This window comes from Conger conger, chromosome 3, assembly GCF_963514075.1.
Source record: "Conger conger chromosome 3, fConCon1.1, whole genome shotgun sequence".
Taxonomy (NCBI): Eukaryota; Metazoa; Chordata; class Actinopteri; order Anguilliformes; family Congridae; genus Conger; species Conger conger.
In genome coordinates, this window is record NC_083762.1 from 59,158,672 (window position 1) to 59,186,186 (window position 27,515).

The following is a 27,515-nucleotide window of genomic DNA, read 5'->3' on the forward strand; positions in this document are numbered from 1 at the left end:
GGTGTGTCTGTCCTGTAAAAGTTGTGTGCATTTGTTTGCCCACGTGTGTGTATGTGTGGCGTGTGTCTGCTTAAAAGTGTGTATGCACGTGTGTGTTTGTGCTCATGTATTTGTGTGTGCATGTTTGTGTGCTGAAGTGTAGTAGGAGCTAGAATTTCATTGCATTTCTTATTTCCCTTCTTTAGCTATTGAAAGGTGTGTAAAAATCTCAGAAAATTAATGTCCTGTAAATGTCATTAAAGGTGTGTAGACTGTGTTCACAAATGAATGTGTCTGGATTTTTTCAATATTATTTATTTGACTCAGTCAACCCCTGAATATAAAGACTAGTAATGGTCTTCTGCTGTCTCACTGGTCACCAGCTAACTTCAGTGAAAGGAATAGGATAATTGATATTAATTTTGTGGAGGTGTTTTCTAATATTGTAAGTTGTGTAAGTCATTCAGGGTGAGCACATTCAATGTCACAAAAACATACTTCCCTGATAAAAAGACTTCTCTTGTCTCTATTATCTGTCTCCCACTAAAATGAAGCAACTTCTCAAAGAAGAAATGCAACAGGAAGCAATTTCACTGACTGCAAGGTTTCCTTGATAAACAGCTTGGTTGGTCCACTGCTAAGCTCTGGTCGTGTGAATAACACTCTTTGTCATGCCCTGTCCATTTTGTCACTTGTGTGACATAGAGAGGCGCCTTCATATGTTACTGCCATCTAATAGGTTTGGGCATGCTGCAAAGGGCAGAGGGGCAAGAGGACATTGTGAAACTAAAAAGCACTGAACAGGGTTTGATGAGTGAGAATATGGACTTCATCGTGTGTAGTAATTAGACAACCTGTTCTTATTTTCTTTTATCTGTATTTATTTTTTGCAGGTGAGCGTTTAAAAAAATATTTTTTTCACATGTTGAATTAAAGACCAGTCAATATCTGCCAGCAGATGGCAACACAAGCAAAGCTGTAAATTGCCTTAGGCAAACACTGTCACTGTCTTGGGCATTGTGACGTATTCTACTTTCTATGTTTTAATCAGTGGTGGTTCATGAGCTAACAGATTATTGGTCTCAGCCTTTTGTCATGAATTTTTCTTGATTAACAAGTGTGCAAACAATCTGATTAATTGGCAAGTAGAGTAACACACAGCTTCTTCACATTGTGTTAGGGAGATTCAATAATACATTCAACTCTAAAAAATCAGGTTTAAACACTTAAGGAAAAAAGATTTATCTGTTAACTACTGCATTAGCTTTCAGCATAACCAACAAAAACAAAACTGTGAATTGCAGATCTTTGCCATAATCAGAATGTGAGTGTCGGTAAGGAAGAGGCATTATTATTATTTAAAAATGGTTATTTTAGGCACTTTTCATGTTGGTTACCATCTTAATGTCACATTATGCCATTGAACGCCATGCATGTCATGAATAAATGTCCACAGGGTTCAGTCAGACCCACCTATTTTAATGTATTTTATGCCAAATGATTCTTTAACAAAAGGTTACATTTCCTCTGATTACATTTTAGACTGCCAGCTGTAATCAGTGCTGCCCAGACTCCTGAAATGGTCACTTGGATAGATGGTCACTGAAACCAAATCACTTACTAAAATAAAATAAAATAAATTGTGCAAAAACACACGGAATGGCAACTAGCCACGTCTGCATTGTTTTAATAAACTTAAGACGGAAACGTGAAAGAAAGTAAGCACGTCCTTTCAACAACATTACCACTACGGGCTTCTGGTAAAATGTTGTGTAGTTGCACGTGTGAGATAAACCCATTTTCTTTGACTACGTTTTCTTTAACGCAAGTATTTTTTAAGACTGTCCCTTTTATATAAAACTGAATACGTTTCTGGATGTAGTGCGCATGGTCAGACGGTCCCTAACTCTGTGTGTGTGTTGATGATGTTGTTGAGTGGGGACAGAAAGGAACGTAGCTGTTCTACACACACTCCACTTTATCCGGCGTGTTCTCTGTCTCGAATAACCTTCTTGGTCAAACGGAGGGGGAAGTTAACTTTAGGAGGGAACGGTCAATAGAAAAGGTAAGAAAAAAAATGTCATTCTTTGTTTCTCAAGCCTGCTTTTTATGGGTAACGTTATAAATAGAGACGCAGAGCTCTCTTTGCCCACTGCGGCGATGAGTACTCCGATATACACATGCGGCTTGTCATGAATGACAAACGTCAACCGTGTGGTGTATATTCGGATTAAAAAAAATAAGACGGTCAGGTTTAATGGAAAGCAGCACCACTAATGTGCGTTGTAGGTAGCTAACGTTATTCCAGGTGTCGGACTAGTTAGTTAACGTTAGTTACTTAGGTAGCTACTTACGTTAAGCTAGTAAGGTCTAGCTAGCCTTGGCTGATGTGATGGTGACATTCTGGCATGTAAGTTATGCTAACTACGCTAGTCTATAGATGTAAAGACTAACGTTAGCGTGGCTGCTGCGTTAGTGCTCTTTATAGCTAATGTTAAATGGGAAAGCTAGGCTAACTGTGCTGCTAACTGTCCGTAGCTTTACCTGGGTGATCGGCACAGGCAGTAAACTAATTTACGCATCACTGTTAACCAGCACTGTTCTTTTTACTCGACCAACTAGCTAGTCTACAGTAACGTTGGTTAATATTAGCCTGCTGCCGTCAGCCACAATGCTGTTGTTGCTTGTTACTTGGTTTACTATTCAGTACAACATAATAACACTAGCTAGTTAGTTTAACTATATCCAATACGCACCGCATAGTTGTACGCATGTATGGTTGTAAATTAAAACAATAAAGCCCTGATAAACAGGATGATCATGTCCGTACAGCAATGACGGCATCCCTATCACAAAAGAGCTTTACACGGTAGCGAACGCATCTATCAAGCTTTTTTCTGTGTTTTAGTCTCGTCTTTCACTCTACCACGGTGATGCTGTGATGCGGTTAACGTTATTTCATAGATTAACCTTAACTCAACTAACTTAATCTAAACAGACACTTGCAATCCTATCTTCAGTTTGCGAATATTCATTTAAATCTTAACTAACGTTGACGTTGTTACCTATGATTTTCCAATAAAAAAAAACTTGCCTAAGGAAATGCCTATCGAAGGTATCGCATTTAGTTGTTTTCGCTAGGCGTCTTGGGAAGTTGTAGGCCTATTGGGAGCTTTGATGTTTGAATAGAAACTTAATGCATGCGTATTTTTATTATCATCTAAATATAGCTACTCTAAAGTGTCATATTTTCGGTAGTATGTTGACCAGATATCCTGTTTTGTAATGAGCAAGTGAGCGGAAGTGATCGGATTGGTAGCCTACACTGGCTCAAGACTGTATGGCCACAGGGGAGGTACAGTCATTCAAAGTGAAAGTATTTGGTGTCTGTCATAGTGTTTGTGAAAAGTATGAATGTAGGAGTTGTCAAATTTGTACTTGGCATATAAAAAAGAAAAACTGCAATAGGAAACTGTAAAATATTAGTTATTTAAGGAAAAGTATGAGAGAAAGGGTGGTTTAAAATCCCATCAGAAAACGGGTATTTGATGTCATGGGTACTTTGACTGCGATGTTGTGTTCCGATTTTTGCTTCTCCTTGATACAAACTTCACCTTAGTCAGGCTACCTGTATAGGATAGTGAAGTAGAAGATTAGAAAGCAGAGATTGCTTTGCCTTATGACTTAGTGGTGTAACTTATGACTTACTGCATTTCATATTTTTAAGCTGCATCTGTTCAGTTCATTTGGTAACCTAAATGCTGTTTTTTAGATTTTACAGGACAGTATAATTTTTCTTCTGAGCAATGATGTCACGTCATGACAGTGGTGGGGCTTTTGAAGGAAGATAAATTGTAAATATTAGGATAATGGTAACTTGGAGGATGGGAGGGGGTGCAGTGAGACGGTCATTACTGTATACTGTATTAACAGCAGTTTCCATATTTTATCATCAGATACATCAGTGCAGATACAGCGGAAATTAACTGGTGCTCTAAAAGTGTGTGGTGGCTACACGTGTTTTGACAACTATCATACAGTCAGAGCCACAATGGCGGCTGTCTGGAGGGCCCAGTCCTGAACCTTAGTTGACTTGGCGACATGGCTCAGGCAGTAAGAGCAGTCGTCTGGCAGTCGGAAGGTTGCCGGTTCGATCCCCCGCCCGGGCTGTGTCGAAGTGTCCCTGAGCAAGACACCCAACCCCCAAATGCTCCTGACGAGCTGGTCGGGGCCTTGCATGGCAGCCAATCACCGTCGGTGTGTGAGTGTGTGTATGAATGGGTGAATGGAGAAGCATCAGTTGTACAGCGCTTTGGATAAAGGCGCTATATAAATGCCTGCCATTTACCATTTACTTTTCATCAGTATTCTGTTCCATTCACAAGCTTGCGTCTGTGTCCTCCCAAGTCTTGGGAGTCGAGTAGGGATGACCGTCACCCTCTTTTGGCCCTGGTCTGTTAAATGGGACTTGGTCAAGTCCTTAATTCTCCCGTCCAAATTAATTAGCTCTCTTATTGGATAGGCGCATCCCTTCTCTGCACAATTGAGAAGGAAAGGTTAAAAAAAAAAAAAAAAACCCCACCCCATCTAATCCTCTTAACCGTAACCTTGCAGGAATGAACCCCCCCCCCCCCCCCCCAGTGAACAGCAGTTTAAACGTATGAAAACTCGGGATAATGTAAACACACCCACACACATAATTGTACTTTACACTAACAGTTCAAATGGCATACCAAAGCGAAAGTAATGTCATGCTATTTGAACAACCCTGTCTCAACAGAAAAACAATTTACACACAAATTCCCTTCAAGTCTCCTTTGAGAGCCCGTAATATTTGAACAAAATGTTCTACCAGCATCCAGGCATCATTATTGGCCTAATACTGATGTTCTAAGTTATAATGCTGTACAATATTTTTAACCCACTAATATATTATTATAGGTATTAATATTCATATTCAAAAGTACCTGTACCATTTTGCTCAACGTATGGTAGGTTGGTCTGTAAACTGTAAACTGCTATTTTGTGAACAACAAAAGAATTTGAGGTGGGATCTTTGCCATGTGTTTGGCGGTGGGAAGGAGGGCTGTATCAGACAATGCAGACTGTGATGTGGCTGATTACATTTAGTGGTTTGTGTGAAGATTACTGGGTGGTATGGCTGCTTCACACTAAGTGCACGGCCTTATATGTATATTTTCGGGAGATTGATGGAGATTCCTGGAGTCCAGGAGCCCATGCCGAAATCTGGGACTTCTCATCCAGGTGCCCCAGATTCCGGACAAGGATTCCAGGAGACTTCAGATGCCTGTAATAGTGAAGCCTGCCCTTACTCATCACAAACTTGCCAGTTAAAGCATGAAGCATCGGTGTGTGTGTGTGTATGTGCGTGTGAGAGAGTGAATGTGTGAGTGTGTGAGTGAGAGAATGTTTTTTTTATGTTGTCAGCTCGGGATACAAGCTGCCTGCTTTTATGTTTAGAGTTGTCATGCTGTTCAATAGGTGCACCTTTTGCATGAGAAAGTTCATAAAATAGTCTTCTGTTCCCTAAATGTACTGTATGGCATATGCACAGCAGCACTTTAAAATGCAGTTTAATGGTGTCCAACAAAGACAGTGCACAGAAAATATAGTATTATTATTATTATTATTATTATTATTATTATTATTATATTTTTTAAAGCAATTCTAGCCAAGATAAAATGTTACCTTGGGAGAAATATACAGTAATAGGTTGTGAATAGTGTGAAGCTTGCTTGATCTACATTGAGATTAACCAGTTTAATGTTCGAACAGCCATTCATCAGAAGGTTCTCATACTTGGTGTCAGTTGGTACCACAGTCCAGAGTTCCTAGTTCATATTTCCTATTCATAGCAATACGGAACTGTGTTTGGCAGATATGGTCTAGTGCAAATAGATAGATAATGTCTGCATTTATTTGAAAAGGCACTGGAAAAGCAGGTAGAAGCAGTAGAAGTTCAGTTCCTGTTTCCTCATAATGGAATATTTGAGTCATGGTTAAGCTATATTTAGCCCATACTAATCTAGTGTACAAGTGTGTGCTGTGTGCTGTGAGGGTGTCTTCATTCCCCAGCCTGTGTATCACTGAATGTCATGTCAGTATGTTTCGGTGAAATTTAGAAAGTGGAGTGCCATTTACCTCAATTGACAGCAGTTGAAGACATGTGCTTCCTTGAGTCGAGTGAGCATGTTGCTGTTTCTTTCTCTGGGATTGACGTTCACCTGCAGATGGCTTGTCTCCAGCCTCTAGTGCATTACGTTACATCTTATTTATCCAAAGCAACTTAGTTGATTAGACTAAGCAGGAGACAATCCCCCCTCCCGGAGCAATGTGGGGTTAAGGGCCTTGCTCAAAGGCCTAACAGCTGTGCGGATCTTATTGTGGCTACACCAGGGATTGAACCTCCGACTGTGCCGGTCCCAGTGATGTACCTGAGGCACTACGCTACAGGCTGGATTGAGCGGAGGTGCCCATGTGCCATGGTGGGCTGAGAGTATGTAGGGCCACGTTCAGCCCTGACAAAACGTAACAAAATGTTTATTTAAACAGAAACAGTGGCGCGTTGAACATCCGTTCACAAGCCTGAGATATCCATGCCATGCATGAGGCCCCAGGAGTTTACAAAGTGTCTTAAAATGTGTTCATTAAAAGCACATTATTTGGATGGATTTGTTGTAGTTACCAGAACTTTTCAGCCAGACTTCAAAGAACAAATATGTGGTGGAAATGAGCTCATGTCCTCCCAGCAGAATAGCCGATTTCTTCTTTCTTTGCCCTAGGACATCAATAACGAAAGCAGAAAGTAAGACACATATACACGCATATTCACGCATATACACACATATACACGCATATACACACATATACACACATATACACCCTCTGATACAGTTAGACTAATCTCCCTGAATAGACCACATGGGACCTGATTTCCTGTATGAATGCTCGCACTCATAAACTCTAACCTGATGCTCAGCTGTAGAAAGCTGCAGGTCTCTGAGAAGGTTGCAGATAAACAGGGGGCTTGATTCTGCGAACCCCCATCCCCTATTTGCTTTGAATAAACAGCGGTGTTTGTGTGAACCTGCAGTCATGGTGGCGGGCGGGTCCTGCTTCCCAGCCATGAATGGCTGTTTGTTTTGTGTGGCTCTTTCTCCTTGGAAGGGTTTCTGAGGCCAGGCCAGGTCAGGTGAGTGGCGGGGGCAGGAATGTAGGAGAATTATGTATTTTTTTGGGGGTGGGTATGTGATAGCTCTCAGTTATCCTGGTATTTTGTACTCGGGTCCAGAGGGCCAGGAGACCTGTATCTCAGCCCCCACAGTCACCTGTGCAAAGGGCACATCTGTCCCATTCTGTAGCACAGCCTTTGAATCCAAATCCAGCCCTGGTTTTCTTTTCTCCCAGGTTATCCATCTGCTTTATTGCCATCGTTCCTTTCACTACACACTGCACTTTACACTTTACTCCCTTGTTGGCTGGCCATCCCTCACCAGACGGCCCACCCATTGGCCCCTGTTCATTCACAAATCACTTTTACACATCACACCTCCCTACCTCTCAAATCTTCTGCATCAGTCCCATTACTCTTACAACCTGAGATCGACTGATCAAATTGTATCACCGTGGTCCTCCCTAAAACGTCAACAATGTTTGGTCAAAATTCCTTTAATTTCTCTGCTGCACATGACTGGAACACCATACAATCCATTCTCAAACTCCCCAATCTCAACACACCCTTGTCCTCCTTTAAAATACTTTTACATATTTACTCACTGCACATGCTAATCCCCATCTCTTTGCAACTTTTGACTGGCTTGTTCTGCACCTAATTCAATTCAATGCAATTTTTTGTGTCCTTTTATTTTTTTGTTTTATCTCCGTAAATGTATTACCGTTATACACTTAGCTTTTTAATGTTTTTATATTGTATATTTTGATTGACTCATGTCTTCTTGGCCTGGTCAGCATTGTCGATGAGAATTCGTTCTGAATCACTTTTACCTGGTTAAATAAAAGTTAAATAGACAAATAAAATAAATAATTAACTGAACAATTGGTGCTGCTGATTGGCCGGACTGTAGTCACACCTTACTCCCAGGTAAAGGGAGGGTGGAAAACCTGCAGTTCTCAGCCCTCGAGGACCATGCTTTGGGGAACAGGGCTGTAGCAGTTGGGCAAAGTGTGTAGGGCCAATGGTGGGGGAAAAGGTTGGTGTGAACTGGAGGCTTGGTGCACTGTAGATCCCTGTAGAAGTGTAAGCAGGAGGGAACTTGCAGTACAGAGAGGTCCCACAGACTACGTGTAAGTGTAGGCAGTGTAGTTCTACAGCTGTCTCTTCAGACTACCCTTTGGAAGTGATTGCTTCTTTAAAGTCTCCAAACAGCAGTTTTATTTGCCATTTTAAATAATTCCTGAGCATCTACTAAGTAAATGTGTTCATTTTAATGAGAATGGTATCAAAATAATTAAGCCTAATTTGTCTTTCATTCCTCCTTTCTCCCCTCAGAAAGAGAACAGATTGTTTCAGTAGCATATAATAGTCATGAGCTCTCTATTTGATTGGCTGAGAGCTGACTTAACTGATAAAATTAGGCAATTGATGACAGACTGTTTGAGGTCTTCCTCACTATACAGCAGGGGCTTGCATGTAATATAACCCAATGGAAACACAGTATTTTATTGGCATGCTTAATAACCAGTCAGCAGGGATTGAAATCGTACTGGCTAAATTGCCTAGTTATATTAGTTGTATGACAGCCAGGTTTGCATAACAGTCTAAGCTGTACAGCACAGACCAGCACCCTAATGCTGGATAGTGAAATGCAATTCATTCATAAAACTGCTTGTTGTTCTAACTTTAGTCAGTAGGATCAGTCATTGTTATTCACTAGCTAGTGTTACCTATAGCAACCTATCTGTCAAGCTAATTATGACAATATGGTAGTTACATCAAGTAAAGATCGCTACTACTCCAATGATCTACTGCCTGAGGCAAAACAGAAACAATAAAATGTGAGACACTGCATTGCTAGGTTTGCCTGTTTCAAAGGGAAACGACTGAAATCTGAGCTGCACCTAAAGTCCCTTATCACACAAATTCACAAATCTCACAATGTTACACTACAACAACAGTCTACAATCCTCTATCACCTAAGCTGTGTTAAAAGAACTTCAGTTGACTGAACAGCGGACATTTTGCTGTGTGATGGAGGGGCTTTCTTCTGCTTTTGTGCCGTTCTCATGTGCCTTCCTGTTGTCTCGAGTGCGTGGCAAACGGCAGAAGATCTTCCACGGCCATAGGGTGAGGTCTCGGCAGCCCAACCGTAGCTGCAATGAGGAAGTCTCTCTCCTCCCTCAATTTCCTCATCATTTTTTTTCTCTGCCCGTTTACAAGAAATAGAATCCTGGCTTCATTCTGTGGATTTTTCCTGTCCGCTGTCTTCACACGATTCCTATATTTATCAAAGTGCTGCAACCCGCGTAGTGTTCAAAGGACTTGTGGTTGTGTACAAAGCACATACTGGCGCATGAGTGTGTGTGTGCGCACAGATGTGGGTTTTTGTGTGTGTGTGTGTGTGTGTGTGTGTGTGTGTGTGTGTGTGTGTGTGTGTGTGTGTGTGTGTGTGTGTGTGTGTGTGTGTGTGTGTGTGTGTGTGTGTGTGTGTGTGTGTCTATCTGTATATGCATACGTATGTGTGTCATACTCCTCATTCACGTCACGTCCCTTGTCCCCATGGTGTATACTGACATGTCGTTGTTTTTCCACTACATTTTGTGTTGATTTTGTGTTGGCTGAGCCTGACAAATTCCATTCGGCACTATGTTCATAATGCCGAATTAGATCACTGTCACAGCTTCAAAGGTGATATCTGAGCCTCTCATGTACAGTGCTTGCCTTAGTGTAATTAAGTGATATAAGAGTCCTTTCATGTGCAGAACGTGCCTGAGTAAGTGTATCAGAGTTCTTGAGGTACGTACAGTATCTCAGAGTGAATACAGTAATTGATATCTGAGTTCTAAAATACAGTACGTACCTCAGACTGAATAAGTGATATCAGAGTTCCTGTAAATGGTACGTACCTCAGACTGAATAAGTGATATCAGAGTTCTCCTGTTTTGTACGTACCGCAGACTGAATAAGTGATATCAGAGTTATTTTGGTAAGTACAGTACCTCAGAGTGAATACAGTAATTGATAGCAGAGTTCTCGTATACGGTTTGTGCCTCAGAGTGAATAAGTGATATCAGAGTTCTCCTGTTTTGCATGTACCTCAGAGTGAATAGGTGAGAGCAGAGTTCTCCTGTTTTGCATGTACCTCAGAGTGAATACGTGAGAGCAGAGCTCTGGTCTGCCTGTTGCTGTCTGGACCTTTATCGAGTGGCATAATTGGTGAATAGAGACGTCCCCAGGGATGGAGAACGGCAGTTCTGCAGCTTTGAGATGATCTGGAGGGCTGCCCGGCCGCTACGCCGTGTCAGTTTCACCGAGGGGACAGTTGTTGCCACCGTGTTCCTGTCACCTCAGACACTTTAAATAATTGAAAGGTCTTCTTCAGAAGCAGCATGTGCTGTGGAGACCGTTGAGATCCAGACTGCCGGGAATTGGACTTGTCACCAGGAGACTTTTAACTTTGCTTCACTGAATAACCAGCTGTATAAATGGGCTCTGTAGGCCTACACATGCAGGCTGGATAATAGCATTCGATGGGTAAATAATGAATGTAATGGGTTTAGAGACGCAGCATAAAATTGTAGGATATGTTGTGGTTAGATTATGGCCTTAGGGAGAGGAACAGGGTAATTAGATGGGACAATATTATATTGCTGATAAGAATGCTGATGTCTTCTGACATGAAAGTCACACTGATACCTTCATCTAGGCCTGTAATCTATGGGCCTGACCTCCTTCAGAGTTTGTCACTGAAGAGACACCAGAACCAGGGCAGGGCCCTGCCAGAATTTCCTTTTCCCCCACTTTAAGTTTGAATACAATCTGTAATATTCAGTTGAAATCATTCATTGAATGCCTATATAGATAATGGTTGCTGAAATTGGACAGTTGAAATCTACGCTACTGTTAGAAGCTGTTCCAGATTCAAGCGGTTTCATAATGGAATATGCAGATTTAGATTGTGACTTCCCAGATTTAACAATTATTTGTCTGCAAGTATGACTTCTTTTTTTGGAAGTAGAAGTAAAAACTATTTTTTTAGAGGTATTCAATAGCTATTCAATAACACATTCATGTTTGGTCTCATTAAAAAGAGATTAAAACCATGAATCTTTTCAGAATAATATAATGGTGCTTAGCCCTGCTTTCAGCAATATAAGGTCAATTTACTTCCTCTTAGATGGGCTAGGTCTTACCATAATGTGACACCCCCCCTCGTAAATGGTAAATGGTTGGCATTTATATCGCACCTTTATCCAAAGTGCTGTACAATTGATGCTTCTCATTCACCCATTCACCCATTCACACACACACTCACACACCGATGGCGATTGGCTGCCATGCAAGGCGCTGACCAGCTCATCGGGAGCATTTGGGGGTTAGGTGTCTTGCTCACTTCGACACAGCCCGGGCGGGGGATCGAACCGGCAACCCTCCGACTGCCAGACGACTGCTCTTACTGCCTGAGCCATGTCGCCCCATGCCCCACACCATACCTCAACATCACCCAATCAGGTCAAGCTTCCATGGGTAGCCTGGCTAAGGTATTTAAGATGGCCGCAGGAACACAAGTTTGTGTGTTAGAATTTGGATTGTTTGAAAATAAGGACTATTTTGGTGGTGGTAACTCGGCTGTACATTCTCCAGTTTATTTACCATGTTCCTGTGGCACTGAAAGTGGAAGGGGCTAATAATCTGGTAAGGTCTGGCTTATCCATTTCTCTCTCTATTTTCTGGTATTTGCAATTTAATTAATATCTTGTCTAATGTCTCTTGTTGTGTAAAGTAGAAGTAGTGAGCCTTCATTCAATTAACTATGTATGATTTTGATTAATCATTCCAACTGTGTGCTTCTTAATTAATTTAATCTTAGGATCTGATATAGAGTTTGTTTTGAATTGTTGGTTGATTCCACCAGTTTACTGTAGACTGATCTTTCACAGAATTTGGAGATTGAATTGATCATTGTCATTCTCAATAACAATTATGAAATTAAATCATGCACAGTATGTTTTATATGTAGGCTAAGTGAGGAGTTCTAGCACGCAATGTCGCTTGTGTTTGGTATTCAGAGTGCTGAACATCTTAACCAGGGCATTGATTGTTAGAACCGCTGGATTAAAAAAATACACTTATTGTACTTAATCCTTGCTTCCCCGACAACACATTGGCTGAACTTAGTGTTTCCAGAGAATGGTGCAATAAACAAAAAAGTGAGCGGCAGTGGCAGTTCTGTGGGTGAAAACGCCTTTGTAATGGGAGTGGCCAGACTGGTTCAACCTGACAGGAAGGCAACATTAACTCAAATAATCACGTTACAACAGTAGTGTCTGACCACACAACACGTCAAAGCATGAATTGGATTGGCTACAGCAACCGAAGACCAATAAGTCAAAAAAAAGAAGAAGTAATAAATACCTAAAAGTGGCCACTGAGTGTACGCCATCATGTCAAGAGAAGGAACTTTTCTTATATAGCTGACAATTTGTCTCCAGGTTTGCTCCAGTGGTTGTCCCGTATTTAGCCGTCCACACTGCAGAGCTGCAGACAAGTAAATTCACATTTATTCACATAAATTCACTGAACAAACCGTGTGAAGAACAGAGACCTGAATAAAATGTATGTAAGGTGCTCTTATTTTGGATTAATGGATTCTGTGCTGCTGTAACACGATCCCAATTTTTGTGAGATTTTGTTGTTCCGAAAGGAAGAGGAAAATTGCCCTCAAAATTTGTATGCTGATATCGGAGCGTACAAGCAAAAGCAATTTACTAGAGTGCAGAATGGGGGGACCTTCAAATGGGGAAGTCTTTGTTCCTTCGCCTTCTGATGGAAACGTAGGGGTCGACTCCATTAACGGGGCAGAGCAGCCAGAGGGTGCTGTATCAAATGCGCAAACAGTCCCGTTAACCTTGACATGAAAGTTACCCTCTTCATGAACACTCGCTGTGTGTTTGTGCATAGTACCGTATCGTCTGCAGGACTTGAGTGGAGGTGGGTGCCGGCGAGTTTTCAGTTGGGCGGGGGGAGGGCCAGAGAGGTGGGCCAGAGAAGCGGTCAGAGACGTTTTCCTGTAACGTCTCAAAACTTTGATAACCGTCTCAAAACTTTTGGTTTCCTGTTGCAGATGGCGGTGGTTTCCGCTGACAGTAAAGCATGTGTGTGCATTTCAGTGGTGAGGCGATTAGGTGGGTCTGGGGCTATCTGCAAGAGGCAAATCTTTACAAACCAGTATGCAGAGGTTCAGCAGCCTTTTAAGCCAGAAAAGAAAGACTCAAGTCTGGAACAGAGACTTGCTCTGACCGAATTCCTGCATGGGCCAACCCCCCTCTTCCCAAAAAAAACAAACAAACAACTCCCCTTTTATGTGAAAGGAGAACAGCGACTGCAAATGCGACAATCTTTGTGTGTTATTTTTGTCTCGACTGCAGCACAATACAAATTGCTTGTGCTTGTGCCGACATGCCATGAACACAATTACAGTGAAGCATGCAATCTGGTTTGATCCACAGATTTATATGGAATTTAGATTGAAATCTTAAAGCAGGATACCCCTTACAGCCTGCCCCCTCCCCTGTTTTATAGGGTCACTATTTTTAGCAAGGGTGGGGGGCATTATGAAGGGATTGTAAAGGAGACCTTGGATTCCCAAGTGACCATCCAAGCATCTCTGGGAAGCAGGATTTAACAGCAGCACCATCAGGCACTGTTTTCACAGGCGATCTGTAACATGCCCTGAGATGTGCTTGATAAATTTGACACGTTTCGGACCATGTGTTTTTCTTTTGCATGTGGTTCTGCTTATTGGAAGGTTCCTCCGTCTTGCAATGCGATCTCTCTCCTGAGGTCGTATTGCATTGCATATTCAGTCATATTCTCATGACGTCATGAGTCTTGTGAATTCAGGAAGCAGCTTAACCTGTGGTGAACATGAGCCGAGCGTATTAGTTCATATTTCACACAGCCAATGGGCTCGCATCCGTGGCCTTGATGCAAAGCAGTCACGGACATCACCACCACCCGCTATTTCCCGAGTGCGAAGTGGCGGGGCTGGTTTTTGCTGAATTATGGGACTGCTTGTCATAGCTGATCACGGGTCAGTGGTACTCGTTCCCCCAGCGCACTATATTCTCCCAGCAATGCGACCCGACAGCAGTAGGCGTTTTCATGGGTGAAGCCCAAAGCCAATAGACCTGGGGCCAACCTCATAAACTCGTTGAATTAGAACATTGAAGAAGCAGCTCTGGGTTTTCATATCTAACAGCAACAGGTGTGTGTGTGTCATTAGCTGATGAAGAAATACTGTTGTGAAGTGTGCAGAGACTGCTGAATGCTTTATTGGAAATAATAAATCCCAAAAAACAGGCATATTGGGGAAGCTGTTTCATTTATTTAGATTTATATATAATAAAAGCTTATCAGGTGTGTTGCATCTGCAATTTTAGTACCTGCTCTTTTCTCCCTGGTGACTGGGAGGAAAACCAGACCTTTTCCATTCGCATTCATTAATTAGATTTGTGAGAAATATTTGGAATTAGTGAGCAATGAAGGGTTTTCTCGAATTTCAGAGATGGTAAAGGCTTTCTGATGTATCTGCATGGCGTCTCTTTTCTGCTGCATGTCTGAACCTGTGCAAGCTCTAAGGTGCCCATGTTTGTGCGTTGGAATTTTATCAAATTGAGTGAAGTAATCAAACAATGGTGAGGGGTACAGGGACTGGTACCAGGCAGCAGCTTGGGAGGGGCTAGGTTTTAGTTGAAGCGTGTGCCCAAGTGTCATGTTTGTGATTGGAGATTGCGGTGAGGTTGAGAGAACGGCCTTTGAATGACGATGAAGTCAATGTTGAAGACTTGTTTGCCCCCTTAATGGGGAAACGTCAATATAAAACCCCAACAACCAAGCCAACATTTCTGCTCCCTGTCGTTTAAGTTATCCAAAAACTGGTGATTACTTTTTTAGGTTGCTAGGCCACTATTGCTCTTTAGCAGTGGTGGAATGTTATTTACAGTCCTAAAGTTTCATGAACAATAGCCAGGGGGTTTTTTTGCAATGCGTACCATGGTTCGTGTGCATTTCTTTGGAATTGCTCATCAGATCCAAATGTCGTTAGTTAGTCATCAGTTGTTCAGGTTTTCATTGTATAAATGTCTTGAAAACTGGGACTCTTACTGTAAACCTGTTTTCTGTTGGTGATGCTTTCTTTCACCCACAGTGCATTCTGTTCACACCAGTCAGACAGAAATGTATCTTTCCATAATGTCTTTGTCGAGAGAGCCCCGAGGTGCTTTACATATTCTAATTAATTGGCATCAAATGCTAACCCAAAGAAATATATCTGGTGCTCGGTATAGATAGTATCTGTGTGTCTGCTACACCTTCCGGGGAAGAGGGACCTGGAAATAGTCCTTGAAAGATCTGTTGCCAGCAGCTTTGAGTATGGCTTTGGGGTTGCTGACTAATCTTGAGAACAGTGAGGCTGGCAAGGGGTGCAGGTGGACATGGAGGAGATGAGATCAAAGAGCAATTGAAACTGACACTTTAAACTGTAACTCAGCAAGCTGTTTGTTATGACCTCCTCTCTATTAAAATAAGGAGGAAAAAAAGAACTTGAAGTTGATTACTTATTTTTCACTCTAAATTGATTTGGTCGGAAAATGCAAATAGAAAGTCATTTTTTGAAGACTGCATTACTTAAATGACATGCTACTTAAAATGATGTCCCTACAGGGGACCAAGCAGTGAGGAAAGTGAGAGAAAATGGTCTTGTGGGAGGGTCTTGGGTGGTTATGAGAATTTCATGTTAAAAGTGAACAGAGTCAACACTTTTGTATGTACTCTGAGACATTTAAATAAATATATAATTTGGAATGTGCAGTTTGCAGACTATCTACAAGCCTGCTCATATACACTGTGCAGCCGGCTTGGGAGAGTGATGGCAACTCTGGGTTTTCTTTCATAACACGTGGAGCTAGCCAGCCGCTTCTTTTCACACCTCGAGTGCCCTGATGCAGTGCAGTGGTGGAGGACACCAAAACATATGCATGCACACTGAGAAAGCCATTTACCCAGTGAGCTACCCAGCAGCCCCGGGTTCTCAATTTCTGCTCGACAGACTGGTATGGAGGCCGTTTGATAAAACTTTCGTGAATACATCACCTTTGTCGGCAGGGATTGTGCCCTTTTCTTCAGAAGCACACACTCAAGCACACCCCACTCGAGAAATGTTCTGGAACAAGCCCTTGAGATCATGAGACAACTAGGCCAGACAGTCGCTGCCATTTCTGCGCGCTCCAATTACGTTGTGCTTGATTTGTCACACCAAAGGCATGTAGCTGAATGGAAACCTTTTTGGTCACCTGCTTTTTATCGCTATGTGATAGTGTGTGCCATGCATTCACATGATCATGGATATTGGGCATGTCCCTTCATCTCGGATGCATTGTCTGCTATCTGCTGATAGGGGAATTCTCTGCTTCCAAGCACATTCCTGTGTTCCAGGGTGCCATGGCGACCCCACCACCCTTGCCCCCCACTTATCCTGTGAACTCTCTTCTGAAAAAGCAGAATCCTTTCCAGATGATGTGCATCTTCTCCCTTCTCCCTTCTCCCCACCGCTTATCATTGGCCCCACATGCCAACTCCGTAGCTGCCATTTACCAGAGCCCCCTGGTGTCGGGCCTATCCAGAGCGACCAACGCAACCGACATGGCTCCATCTTGCTGCGTGTGATGACAGCTGGTGAGGCCGCGCTGCACAAGGCAAACGATACGGAGGTGTCATTGCGTGACCGCGACTTCGTCGCGCAACATGCCTTTTAGTGTCCGCCCCCCTCAGACACGCTGCTTTTCCATGGAAAGATGACGCTTGAGGGCAGGTGTCACATGATCCCAGTGCGCTAGAAATGTGAAACCCACAGCCAGAGGGGCGGGCCACCTGGCCCCCTCTCTCAGCATTTCCTCCCTCTCCCTGGGATTGTGTTTGGCCGTGTTAATATCACTGTCTTCACAGCAGCGTGCCGCCCGTTAGGCGGTCATGCGTGCTAATGTATCGATACTACAAGACTGGGGCAGGCTGCAGCACTGCAGGTCAGACTTGTTTCAGACTCCACAGAGAATTTTCTGTTTTGGCTTTGAGTGAAGCTGGCATGACTCAGCCATTTCGCACCGCAACCAAAATTATTTTACTATATGGATGGTTTTCAACTATCTAATATGGAAATATTGCAATAAGTTGGCAGTTTTTAGTTGGGGAAACGGTGGTTGCTGAGGCATTTCTTTAATATTTCAACTCCCAACAGGCTCATGGGAATTTTTGTGGTTGTGAAGCACAGTGCTTTGAACTGCAGAATATATTTAGATGAAACATTTTTTGATTTGTGCTGTTACTGTTTGTTTTTTGTTTTTATTCTTGATCCGACTGCTGATGAATGTGCTATGTGTTCATTAGGAGAAATCGTGAGATAATGTTTCAGGGGGGAGGTAAGACCGGTTGTTTTTTTTGCTGCTTTAGCTTATTACTTCCTGACCTCAGCTGATCTTCCTGAGTTCCAGATACTGGCATAATATTTCATTTGCATCAAAACAAGCAAATTGAATCCCAGCCACAAACCCCCACATGATGCGCTGGTCTGTGGAGTGCTGATGACAAGCTTTTCTTTATCTTTGTGTCTTCCTGCCAGGATGAAGCTTTAATGTGACCCTTCTCTTGGACGCCATGGACCTGAACTGGAGATTCAACCAGTGACAGGGGCCTGCAGACAACCACAACTGATCAAGACACACACACACACACACACACACCATGAATTGGCTCACCTCCTGAACCCTCCTACGCACGCACGCACGCACGCACGCTCGCACACACGCAGACACATACACACACACACACACACACACACACACACACACACACACACGTGTGCCATGGGCTCGGTGTACATGTGGAAGCTCTCCTCCCAGAAGCTGGGCCTGTGTCTGGTGGGCTTCGGCTTCATCTGGGGCATGATGCTGCTACACTTCACCGTCCAGCAGAGCGCCAGCCACGAGAGCAGCACTGCCCTGCGCCTGCAGATCCTCGACCTCAGCAAGCGCTACATCAAGGCCCTGGCCGAGGAGAACCAGGACGTGATGGACGGGCCCTACGTGGGGACCATGACAGCATATGGTGGGTTCAGACTTACCACGCCTCACCTCTACGGCCATCCTCCTTAGAGGTCATGAGGACAGACTTACAGTCGTGCATGGTCCTTGCATTTGCGGTCATCTCGGTCAGTGGTCATGAGGACAAACTTAGTGTGTGGTTCTTGATTTTCCGGACGTCTCGGTCCGAGGTCATGAGGACAAACTTAGTGCGTGGTCCTCGCTTTTAGGCTTGTCTCTGGCAGAGGTCATGTGGACAAACTTACTGCGTGGTCCTAGGTTCTGGGGTCGTCTTGGTCAGAGGTCATGAGGACAAACTTAATGCATGGTCCTTGCTTATGGGGTCATAACAGTCAGAGGTTAGCAGGACAAACTTAGTGCGTGGTCATTGCTTTTGGGGTCGTCTTAGTCAAACGTCATTCGGAAAATCCTGTTGCATGGTCCTGGATTTTGGGGTCATATGTGCTCAGAGGTCATAACAAGATCTTTGAGAGCGAGATAGCAGTGCAGTGCAGTGTTACGCTGGTCGGGGAACTGACCTCCAAACTCCAAATCTGATCTGTGCCTTCATCAAGGTCATCATTAACTTAAATTGCCTCTGTTAAAACTTGCTTGTGTTAATGCATTTTACACAAGATGAAAAATTGACTTTGTAAGTCAACCTTAATGGAGGCCTCTATTAAATGGATAATTAATGATGTCATTCGAAAGGTTAACAGGAGAATAATGAGCTGTCAGGAAACAGTGCTTACTGATGGATTTCCTGCAAGCTCCACTTTCTTTTTCTGATCCACAACAGTGTTCCGTTTCTGAAAATAGCAGTTGAAACGTGCTCTGAATGGATGCTGGAGTCGCAGGTAAATCTACAGAATCTACATACTGTAACAATAATCATTGCGTGAAATGGCCTCTAGTAGTGGTTAAGGTACATGACTGGGACATACTAGGTCGGTGGTTCAATCCCCGGTGTAGCCACAATAAGATCCGCACAGCCGTTGGGCCCTTGAGCAAGGTCCTTAACTCTGCATTGCTCCAGGGGAGGATTGTCTCCTGCTTAGTCTAAACTGAACTGTAAGTCGCTATGCCAAATGGCATGTAATGTAATGTAATGTAAAAAAAAAAAGAGGGAAAAATGTCACCACTGTTATCTATTGGGTCCATGATTGACTAAGAACGCATTAAATGGTCACACAAAAGCTGTAAGTGAAATATTGTGTCACTGCCCAAAATACTGCACTGCTTTGTACATTCCAGTCCAGTAGATTCCAATATATGTCCTAAGGGAACAATGTTAAGCAACCAGGACAATACACAATGCACAGTGCTCTGACAGACCCTACTCGTTAAATGTAAATGTAGCACACACATTTGAAGTTCACAGGTATTGGGATGCCCACACGCTGTATTTTGTACTGTGAAACATGTTCAATGATGCCAATGACGTTCTGTCCCCGAAAAGGTCTTGGTCAGGCAGAACTACTGTACATTTCTTCTCTGGAGGAGGCACCTTGCTGCACCTCTCTGTATTTTAAGCTTTTGTCCTGCCGTGCTTGATCGCTGCACCGTAGGCGATGGCTTGGGCTGTGGGTAGCTTTGAGCGCAGAGGGGACAAACGACTCCTCAAGGAAAAGGGAAGTAAAGACAGTGGAGTGGATGCGTTAACTTGCTATACTCCTAAACTATTGACTATATTACATTACATTACATTACATGTACACCAGTGGAGGCTCCTCCATAGAGGTGGAGGAGGCCTGGCCTCCCCAATAATTTGAGAGAAGAGAGAGATTTAAAAAAAACAATAAATATATTTATTTTATTTCTTTATTTTAACAAAAAACATATTTTTTATTTTTTATATTCATATTATTTTAGTTTTGTTCATAAATCTAAATTTTCCCATGGCTAAAACCCAATATTGCAATTGTAAAGCAACAGGCCAGATTTCCCTATCAGTTTGTATTAAGGGAGGCCAGGCCAGGCCAGGCCTCCCCTAGGAAATGAGATTCTCATAGAAGTCAATGTAATGCATTTTTTTTCATGCCAATATGTGATTGGCCAGATCACTGAAAATGGGTGGGCAACGGAGGCCTGGCCTCACCATGCATTGTGTCCAGGGCTGAAAGATTGACATTTTGTTCGTCCAATCACATGCTACTGGTTCATTTGGAATCAACTATCCTTTCCTTTCCTATTCAACACAGAAGCCATTTTGAGAATTCGCTAGTCACTTCAGTCAAACAAACACTCGCCATAGTGGCTACGAGTGTCCTATTCCTTTTCAGGAAATTTAGAGAACACCCCTGGCTATCATCCCTGGAGTTTATAGCTCATTTGGCCAAACACTTTTGCTTAAAACTACCTCGGAAGTCGGCGAGATTCTAGCGCAATTTGAGATCTTGGGCTGGAGATATGCAGATTCCAGATACTAGGGAGTGAGAATGACATTCAATAGGTCATGTTAGACACCATTTGGGATTTATTGAACAGTTTTATTTTTAATGTAGTCCATTTCGTTTTATTACAAGTCAATTTAATAATCTTCCATATCAAATTACCGAATTGTTGCTCTGTGAGGAAATTCACTCTAAATACGAATAGAGTGCTGCCCTCTAGTGGATAACGTTAACGTTAGATAAAGCCAACTGGAACCATATTTTTACATATTTTATATTAAATATATTGAATAAAACTACATATGATAAAGAAAGTGTTATCTTATCTTTTTTATATGCTAAACTTGATTAAATTGGTGATTACATGTTGAAGCTGTAGAAGAATGAAAAATGTAAGCTAAACAAAATTGTTTTTAACTACATAATTAAAATTCCTGCCTTTTACACATGTTCACTTGGCATTTATATTACATCCAAATGTCATTTCTCAGCTTAATTATCAGGCAGGCTCATAGACTTACAGCAATGTCATTTCTTCAGGAAGGCACAAGGCTAAGCTCTGCACAATGAATTTCATCAGCCAGAACTTTCTGACTGTAGCTTACACTCCAAATAGTATGCCTTTGGCCAGCACAAAGACAGATAAGAGAACAGGGAACATTCCATCGCGAGTGAAGTGAGCAAGCGGAAAAAAATGGCCTCCTCAATTCTGGAAGTCACCAGCCTCCACTGATGTACACACAGTCATTCAACAGATGCTCCTATCCAGATCGACATACAGTAAAGGGCGAATCGGTGTGTTGAAGACCAGGCGTCCAGAGCTAGCGGAACGGAGAGGTCTGGCAGGTGTGTAGGTTCTGATTAGCTTCTGGATGTATGCTGGGGCTGATCCCTTAACTGCCTGGTATGCATGCACCGATGTGTTAAACTTGATAAGAGCCATAACAGGCAGGCAGTGGTGGTCAGTGAGCAGGGGAGTGACATGAGAGTGTCTGAGGACATTGAATACCTGATGAGCTGCGGCATACTGGATCAGTTATAGGGGTCTGACAGCAGACGCTAGAACACCAGCCAGCAGAGAATTGCAGTAATCCAGGCGGGATAGGACCATTGCTACAGGACTAGGGACATGAATAAGTACTGTTGTGTCTGATGAACCCATTTTCCAGGGTCAGGCCAGGGTCCTCACTTGTACTGTAGTCTGGACTCTGTGCCGTAAGAAAGGCAAGCGCCATCGGTGCTTAGTTTATCCACAGGTGCCAATGTACCCTGTGTGATTTTAAAGAGAGTGTTCTGACTCGTTGCCCTAAGAACAGATAGTGTAACCTTCCAAGCCAAAAGTGTTTACAGCAGGCATTTTGCTGGTGGTTTCCACAGAGTGTGGACTTTCGCTTGGGCAGTTCTCCTCTGTTAACCCTTTGCTAAGCGCACCAAAGCTGAAGAGGAGCACTCATCTGGGTAATGCCATAATTAAGAAATCGTAATTATTCAGCTTTCAGTCTCGTGGAGAGCCATCTTCGCAAGAGCGTGAAATTGGTTTACACGGGAGGAACTGGGAGCACAGCCAGTGCATGGTGGCTGCGGCATAGCTCGAAGGTACCACGGGAAATTAGAAACTGGAATGTGTGAAGAGTAAACTCCTGTGACTAATTGAGTTGAGAGATAATTCGCCAGGAGAATAGGGTCCTTCTTGCATGGGTAGTCTCACCCGGAAAAAGCCCCGTAATTGGCTGCTTCCTTCCCTCATTGTTTCAAGTGATCAACAGGCACTATAATGGAATGAAGGATGGACTGCTTTATTTGGTGCTCCAGCAGGTATAGGCTCCTTTTGGTGCTTTTTACTTTTAAATTCATAACTGATGGTCCTCACAAGTCCTCACAAGTCCTCACAAGTCCTCACAAGTCCTCACAAGTCCTCACAAGTCCTCACAAGTCCTCACAAGTCCTCACAAGTCCTCACAAGTCCTCACAAGTCCTCACAAGTCTCATGCAGAGAGCTCTTCTGTAAGACCTGGTCAAGTGGAAGACTTTTTGGTTTTCTGAAGGGCTGTGGTTTTTCAGGAACCCACAGCCTGCCATGCGCACGCAGTACTAATTAGCAGCCTCGCTTGGCTTCCTGACTTGTGCTTGCTCTCAGCATCAGCACAGTGCCAACAGCACTGTGGAAACCACAAGCATTTTGTCTGTAACCCTCAAACAGGAAATTTGCCGGAGAAGGTGTGTGTCTTTAAAGTGGAGCTGTAGCAAGAGGTTCTGTTCTGTTCTCCTCTGATGAGAGTCCACGCCACCCAACTGCAGCTATATCTCTGACTACAGCAGTGCTGGGCTGCTGGGTCAATTAAGCAGGCTTCACCTCAACACTTATTCAGAGGGCAGTGGCTCAGAGAGTCAGAGCCAGTGTGTGGCAGAAGGCCAAAGGCATGCTGGGATATCTGTGTCAGTACGTGCAGTGAAGTTAGTTCAAATCATGCATCAATGGAACATAGATTTTTATGTCAAATTTTATTGTGGTCACTTTGTCTATACATCCACTTTTATATATTTCTGGAGGAAATGTGAAATTAATTTATTCACACAGTGTAAAACAATTACAACATAAATGTTTCCTTGTGAGACAGAGCTTCACTGCTCTGCAGCTATAGGCGGATATTTGCAGAAAAGTGCTACTTAATGAGGTTTAGCATTCACAGGAAACAGGGTGTGCTGACTGAGAGGTGGTCCCGAGTTTGCTAAGGCCATTTGCCTTTATCTTCACAGGAGCTCTTGGCTGTTAATTAATCATCAGTTTTTCCAGCCAGGTCCTCTTCAGTCAGAGCATCAACACCCGCGGTCAACATTAGAACCATTCAACCCACATCCCCGGAGTTGTGTGCACATTATTCACTGCCAGCCTGGGGAATAAAAGAAAGCTCTTCCTTCATTCTTACGTACTGGTGCCTGTTCAGTGTCGGGACTGCATGCGTGCATGCATCACAGTGTGTGGAAATTGCAAGCTGAGGGATTTATGCTTATGGAACTCACTATATACAGGATTAATAATGACCAAAGTAAAAGCCGTGCTGCCGAAGTGTATAAATAAGGATTTCTCCAGATTATGTTGGCAGTTATTGCCCATCTGTCAGTCTTATCGAGAAAAGAAAAAACATTCTCCAGATTTTGTTGCCGGTTATTCCCTGGCTGTCGATCTTATCGAGAAAAGGAAAAAGGGGAAATCTATCACAGCAACAGCGCATGGATATAACCCTTTCTATGAAGCACTTACTGAGTAACCCACTCTATGAAGCACTTACTGAATAACCCCCCTCTGTGAAGCACTTGCTGAATTAACCCCCTCTATGAAGCAATTTCTGAATAACCCCTTCTATGAAGCAATTTCTGAATAACTTGTTCTATGAATCATTTACTAAATAAACCTCTCTAGCACCAGGACATTTATCCAATACAATAATCCACATTTGATATCTGCTGAAAAGCTTTTACTTGACCGCTGAAAAGCTTTTACTTTACTTGCATTCCATCCAGGTTTCTCCTGTTGAAACAATATTTTGAGCTTAGACTGTCATGTAAACTGCTGGAACGGCAAGCAGAGAGGTTGTCTTTCATCTGCTAATCTATTGCCTGTGCGGGCTTGCGTGCAGTGTGTTTATGTTTTTTTGATTAGCAAAATAGGGGGGGGGGGGGTACTTAATGCTGTCTGTTTGAACAGAAGGCACAGCAGGGTTTCCCAGGAGCTATTTGAAAGGACACATAGAGAAAGCATCTCGCCGTTCGTTTTTCACAAAATGGTGGCTTCCATTAAGAAACAAGTCTTTGTTGTGTCCCATACAGTTGGCTCACCATCGCTGGAAGGGCCAAGGAGAGTGTATGAGCGAGGGGATTGTCGTGTCTTATTCAGCATTGATGAGCATGAAAAGGCTGTCGCTCCTTTGGCTGCTTAATGCACTTAATGTACATGAGTTGTTCTGGACCTACATTATTGTGAATAGCCCCCTGAATAGAGCAAATGTTAGTTCCAGTAGGTGCTTGAGATTGTTTTGGCCTTTGATGGAGTATTGAGGGTGCGGGTTGATGTTTGGTGTATAGCCTATATGTTTTGCTTTCATGACTGAACTGGAGCATTACTTCTGAAGTGTAAAGCCTTTGTTTTGCTTGCTGGGTATCAGAGCAGTTTACAGTGATGTGGAGCTTGCCGTTTCTTCTGACTTAAAAATTTACACTAATTGCCTTAGCATCAATGACTGGGACGACAGAACCAGTGATTGTCCTCAACATGTCATCATTTTCCCTGTGGAATTGTGTCAGCTGCTCGGCAGATCACATGGATACAGCTGTGCTTTGCTCTTATCTGGGATCACCAGTTGTTGACTAGCTATACAGCCCTCAGGCTAAAAGCAGCACTGTGTCTAATCCAGGGTTCTTATGGACTAACAACATTGTATAATCCATCTTTTCAAATGCACGATCAGAGTGAATATAAATCACTGCAAATGAAAGGCAGTGAATATGAAAGTTGAGTGGTGGCAAGGCCAAACTGTTCTCTGAGTAGGCTTTCATGTTATTATCGACTTAGCTCTCATCCACTAGACATTGTATTGAATCTGTCAAGGAGTCAAGGAGATTATGGAAACATAGGAAAAAGAGGTCATACTAAAATATGTACAATAATGTATCTGGCTTATTTGCATTTACTTATTCTAAATTATTCCATTGTTCTTTCCCAGAAAACCTCTGAGAAATATATACAGCTCTGGAAAAAAATAGGAAACCACTGCAAAATTATCACTTTCTCTGGTTTTACTATTTATAGGTATGTGTTTGAGTAAAACAAACTTTTTTTTTATTCTATAAAATACTGACAACATTTCTCCCAAATTACTAATAAAAATATTGTCATTTAGAGCATGTTCAAAAGAACAAACAGTGACCTCCTATAATGCAGAGAAAACAAGTTCATTCATTTTTAAACAACACAATACAAATGTTTTAACTTGGGTAGAGTTCAGAAATCAATATTTACATTATTACATTATTGGCATTTGGCAGACGCTCTTATCCAGAGCGACGTACAGTTGATTAGACTAAGCAGGGGACAATCCTCCCCTGGAGAAATGCAGGGTTAAGGGCCTTGCTCAAGGGCCCAACGGCTGTGCGGATCTTATTGTGGGTACACCGGGATTAGAACCACTGACCTTACGTGTCATTTACCTTAATCACAATGCTACGGGCCGCCCATATTTGATGGAATAACCCTGATTTGCAATCACACAATCACACTTTCATGTGTTTTGGCATGCTCTCCACCAGTCTTTCACATTGCTGTTGGGTGACTTTATGCCACTCCTGGCACAAAGAATTCAAGCAGCTCGGCTTTGTTTGATGGCTTGTGACAATCCATCTTCCGCTTGATCACATCCTAGAGGTTTTCAATGGGGTTCAGGTCTGGAGATTGGGCTGGCTATGACAGGGTCTTGATCTGGTGGTCCTCCATCCACACCTTGATTGACCTGGCTTGATTGATCACTGATCCTCCACCAAATTTCACAGTGGCTTCTAGGCCTCTCCAGGTCTCTGTCTAACCATGATATGACCAATTGTTGGGCAAAGCAGAAAATGACCAGTCACTCCTCTACGGCTCAATTCTTATGGTCTTTTGCAAACCTCAGCCTGGCTCTTCTTTGCTTCTCATTGATGAAGGACTTTTTTCTAGCTTTGCATGACTTCAGCCCTGCCCCTTGGAGCCTGTTTTGAACCATCCTGGCTGTGCACTTCACCCCAGCTGCCGTTTGCCATTCGCCATTCTTTTTGTAGGTCACTTGATGTCATCCTACGGTTGTTGACTGACATTTAAATGAGTTGACGGTCATCCTGGTCAGTAGAGTGGTTTTGCCCTCTGCTGGTCTGTAGCTTCGTTGTCCTCAATGTCTGCTGCTTAACCTTGTTCTTATGAGCCGCCGTCTTTGAAGTTCTAAGGATGGAAGCAACCTTACACTCAACTGACGGGTGGTTTGAGTATCTCAGAAACTGCTGATCTCTTGGGATTTTCACACACAACAGTCTCTAGACCAGGGGTCTCCAATCTTATCCTAAAAGGGCCGGTGTGGGTGCAGGTTTTTGTTTTAACCCAGCAGTAACACACCTGATTATACTAATGAACTAATCGTGGTCTTTAATCAAGACCTAGATGAGTAGAATCAGCTGTCTTAGTCCTGTGCTAAAACAACAACCTGCACACACACCGGCCCTTTCTGGATAAGATTGGAGACCCCTGCTCTAGACGTTTGCAGACCATGCGTTGCAACAGTGGTTTGCAGAAAGTGCATCTCTGAACAGACAATGTGTCAAACCTCTAAGTACATAGGCTACAGCAGCAGAAGAAGACTTAATAAACCTAAAAAAGAAGCTGAATAAATGCCTAATAACGTGCTCACTGAATGTATATTTGCTGCAGGAAATAGTTGCTACAGAAGTGACTCATTTTGTTTTTTACCTTAAACGTACTGATAACATCTTACTCAACTCGGTATGAAGTGAGTAGGGGGTGAGTATTCAAGATTTTCTGATTTTTACAAGGTTAAAAAGGTGGACCACCGTGGCTGTTTCAGATTAAATCTTTGAAAGGAGCTGGAGGGCACAGTACATTTCATTCTGACACATAATGGTAAGTGTTCGGATGGAAGATCTTTGGAATTTGAGTGATGTCAGAGAGTGAGTGTAGCAAGAAACTCAAAACAGGGCGACGTTTTCTTTGGAATTCAGACCCAATGTGACCATCTGCATGGGCTGATGATGAAATTGGAGGACCATTTGTTT

The 27,515-nt window shown here is 42.9% G+C and overlaps 1 protein-coding gene across 3 annotated transcripts in view; it reads left to right on the plus strand.

Moving 5' to 3' along the window:
* Nucleotides 1-1,190: 1,190 nt before the first annotated feature.
* The window catches only part of LOC133123731 (alpha-1,6-mannosylglycoprotein 6-beta-N-acetylglucosaminyltransferase A-like), a 77,660-nt gene continuing 51,335 nt past the window's right edge, over nt 1,191-27,515 (plus strand). Inside the window, exons 1-2 of one of the 3 annotated variants that reach the window (XM_061234231.1) lie at nt 1,191-1,303; nt 17,853-18,337. In XM_061234231.1, the coding sequence (XP_061090215.1) occupies nt 18,097-18,337 (241 nt within the window). In that variant the 5' untranslated portion in view covers nt 1,191-1,303; nt 17,853-18,096. Of the gene's footprint in view, nt 1,314-1,887; nt 2,045-17,852; nt 18,338-27,515 lie in introns of those variants that run through there. The other 2 variants (XM_061234230.1, XM_061234229.1) reach the window with 2 other exon arrangements.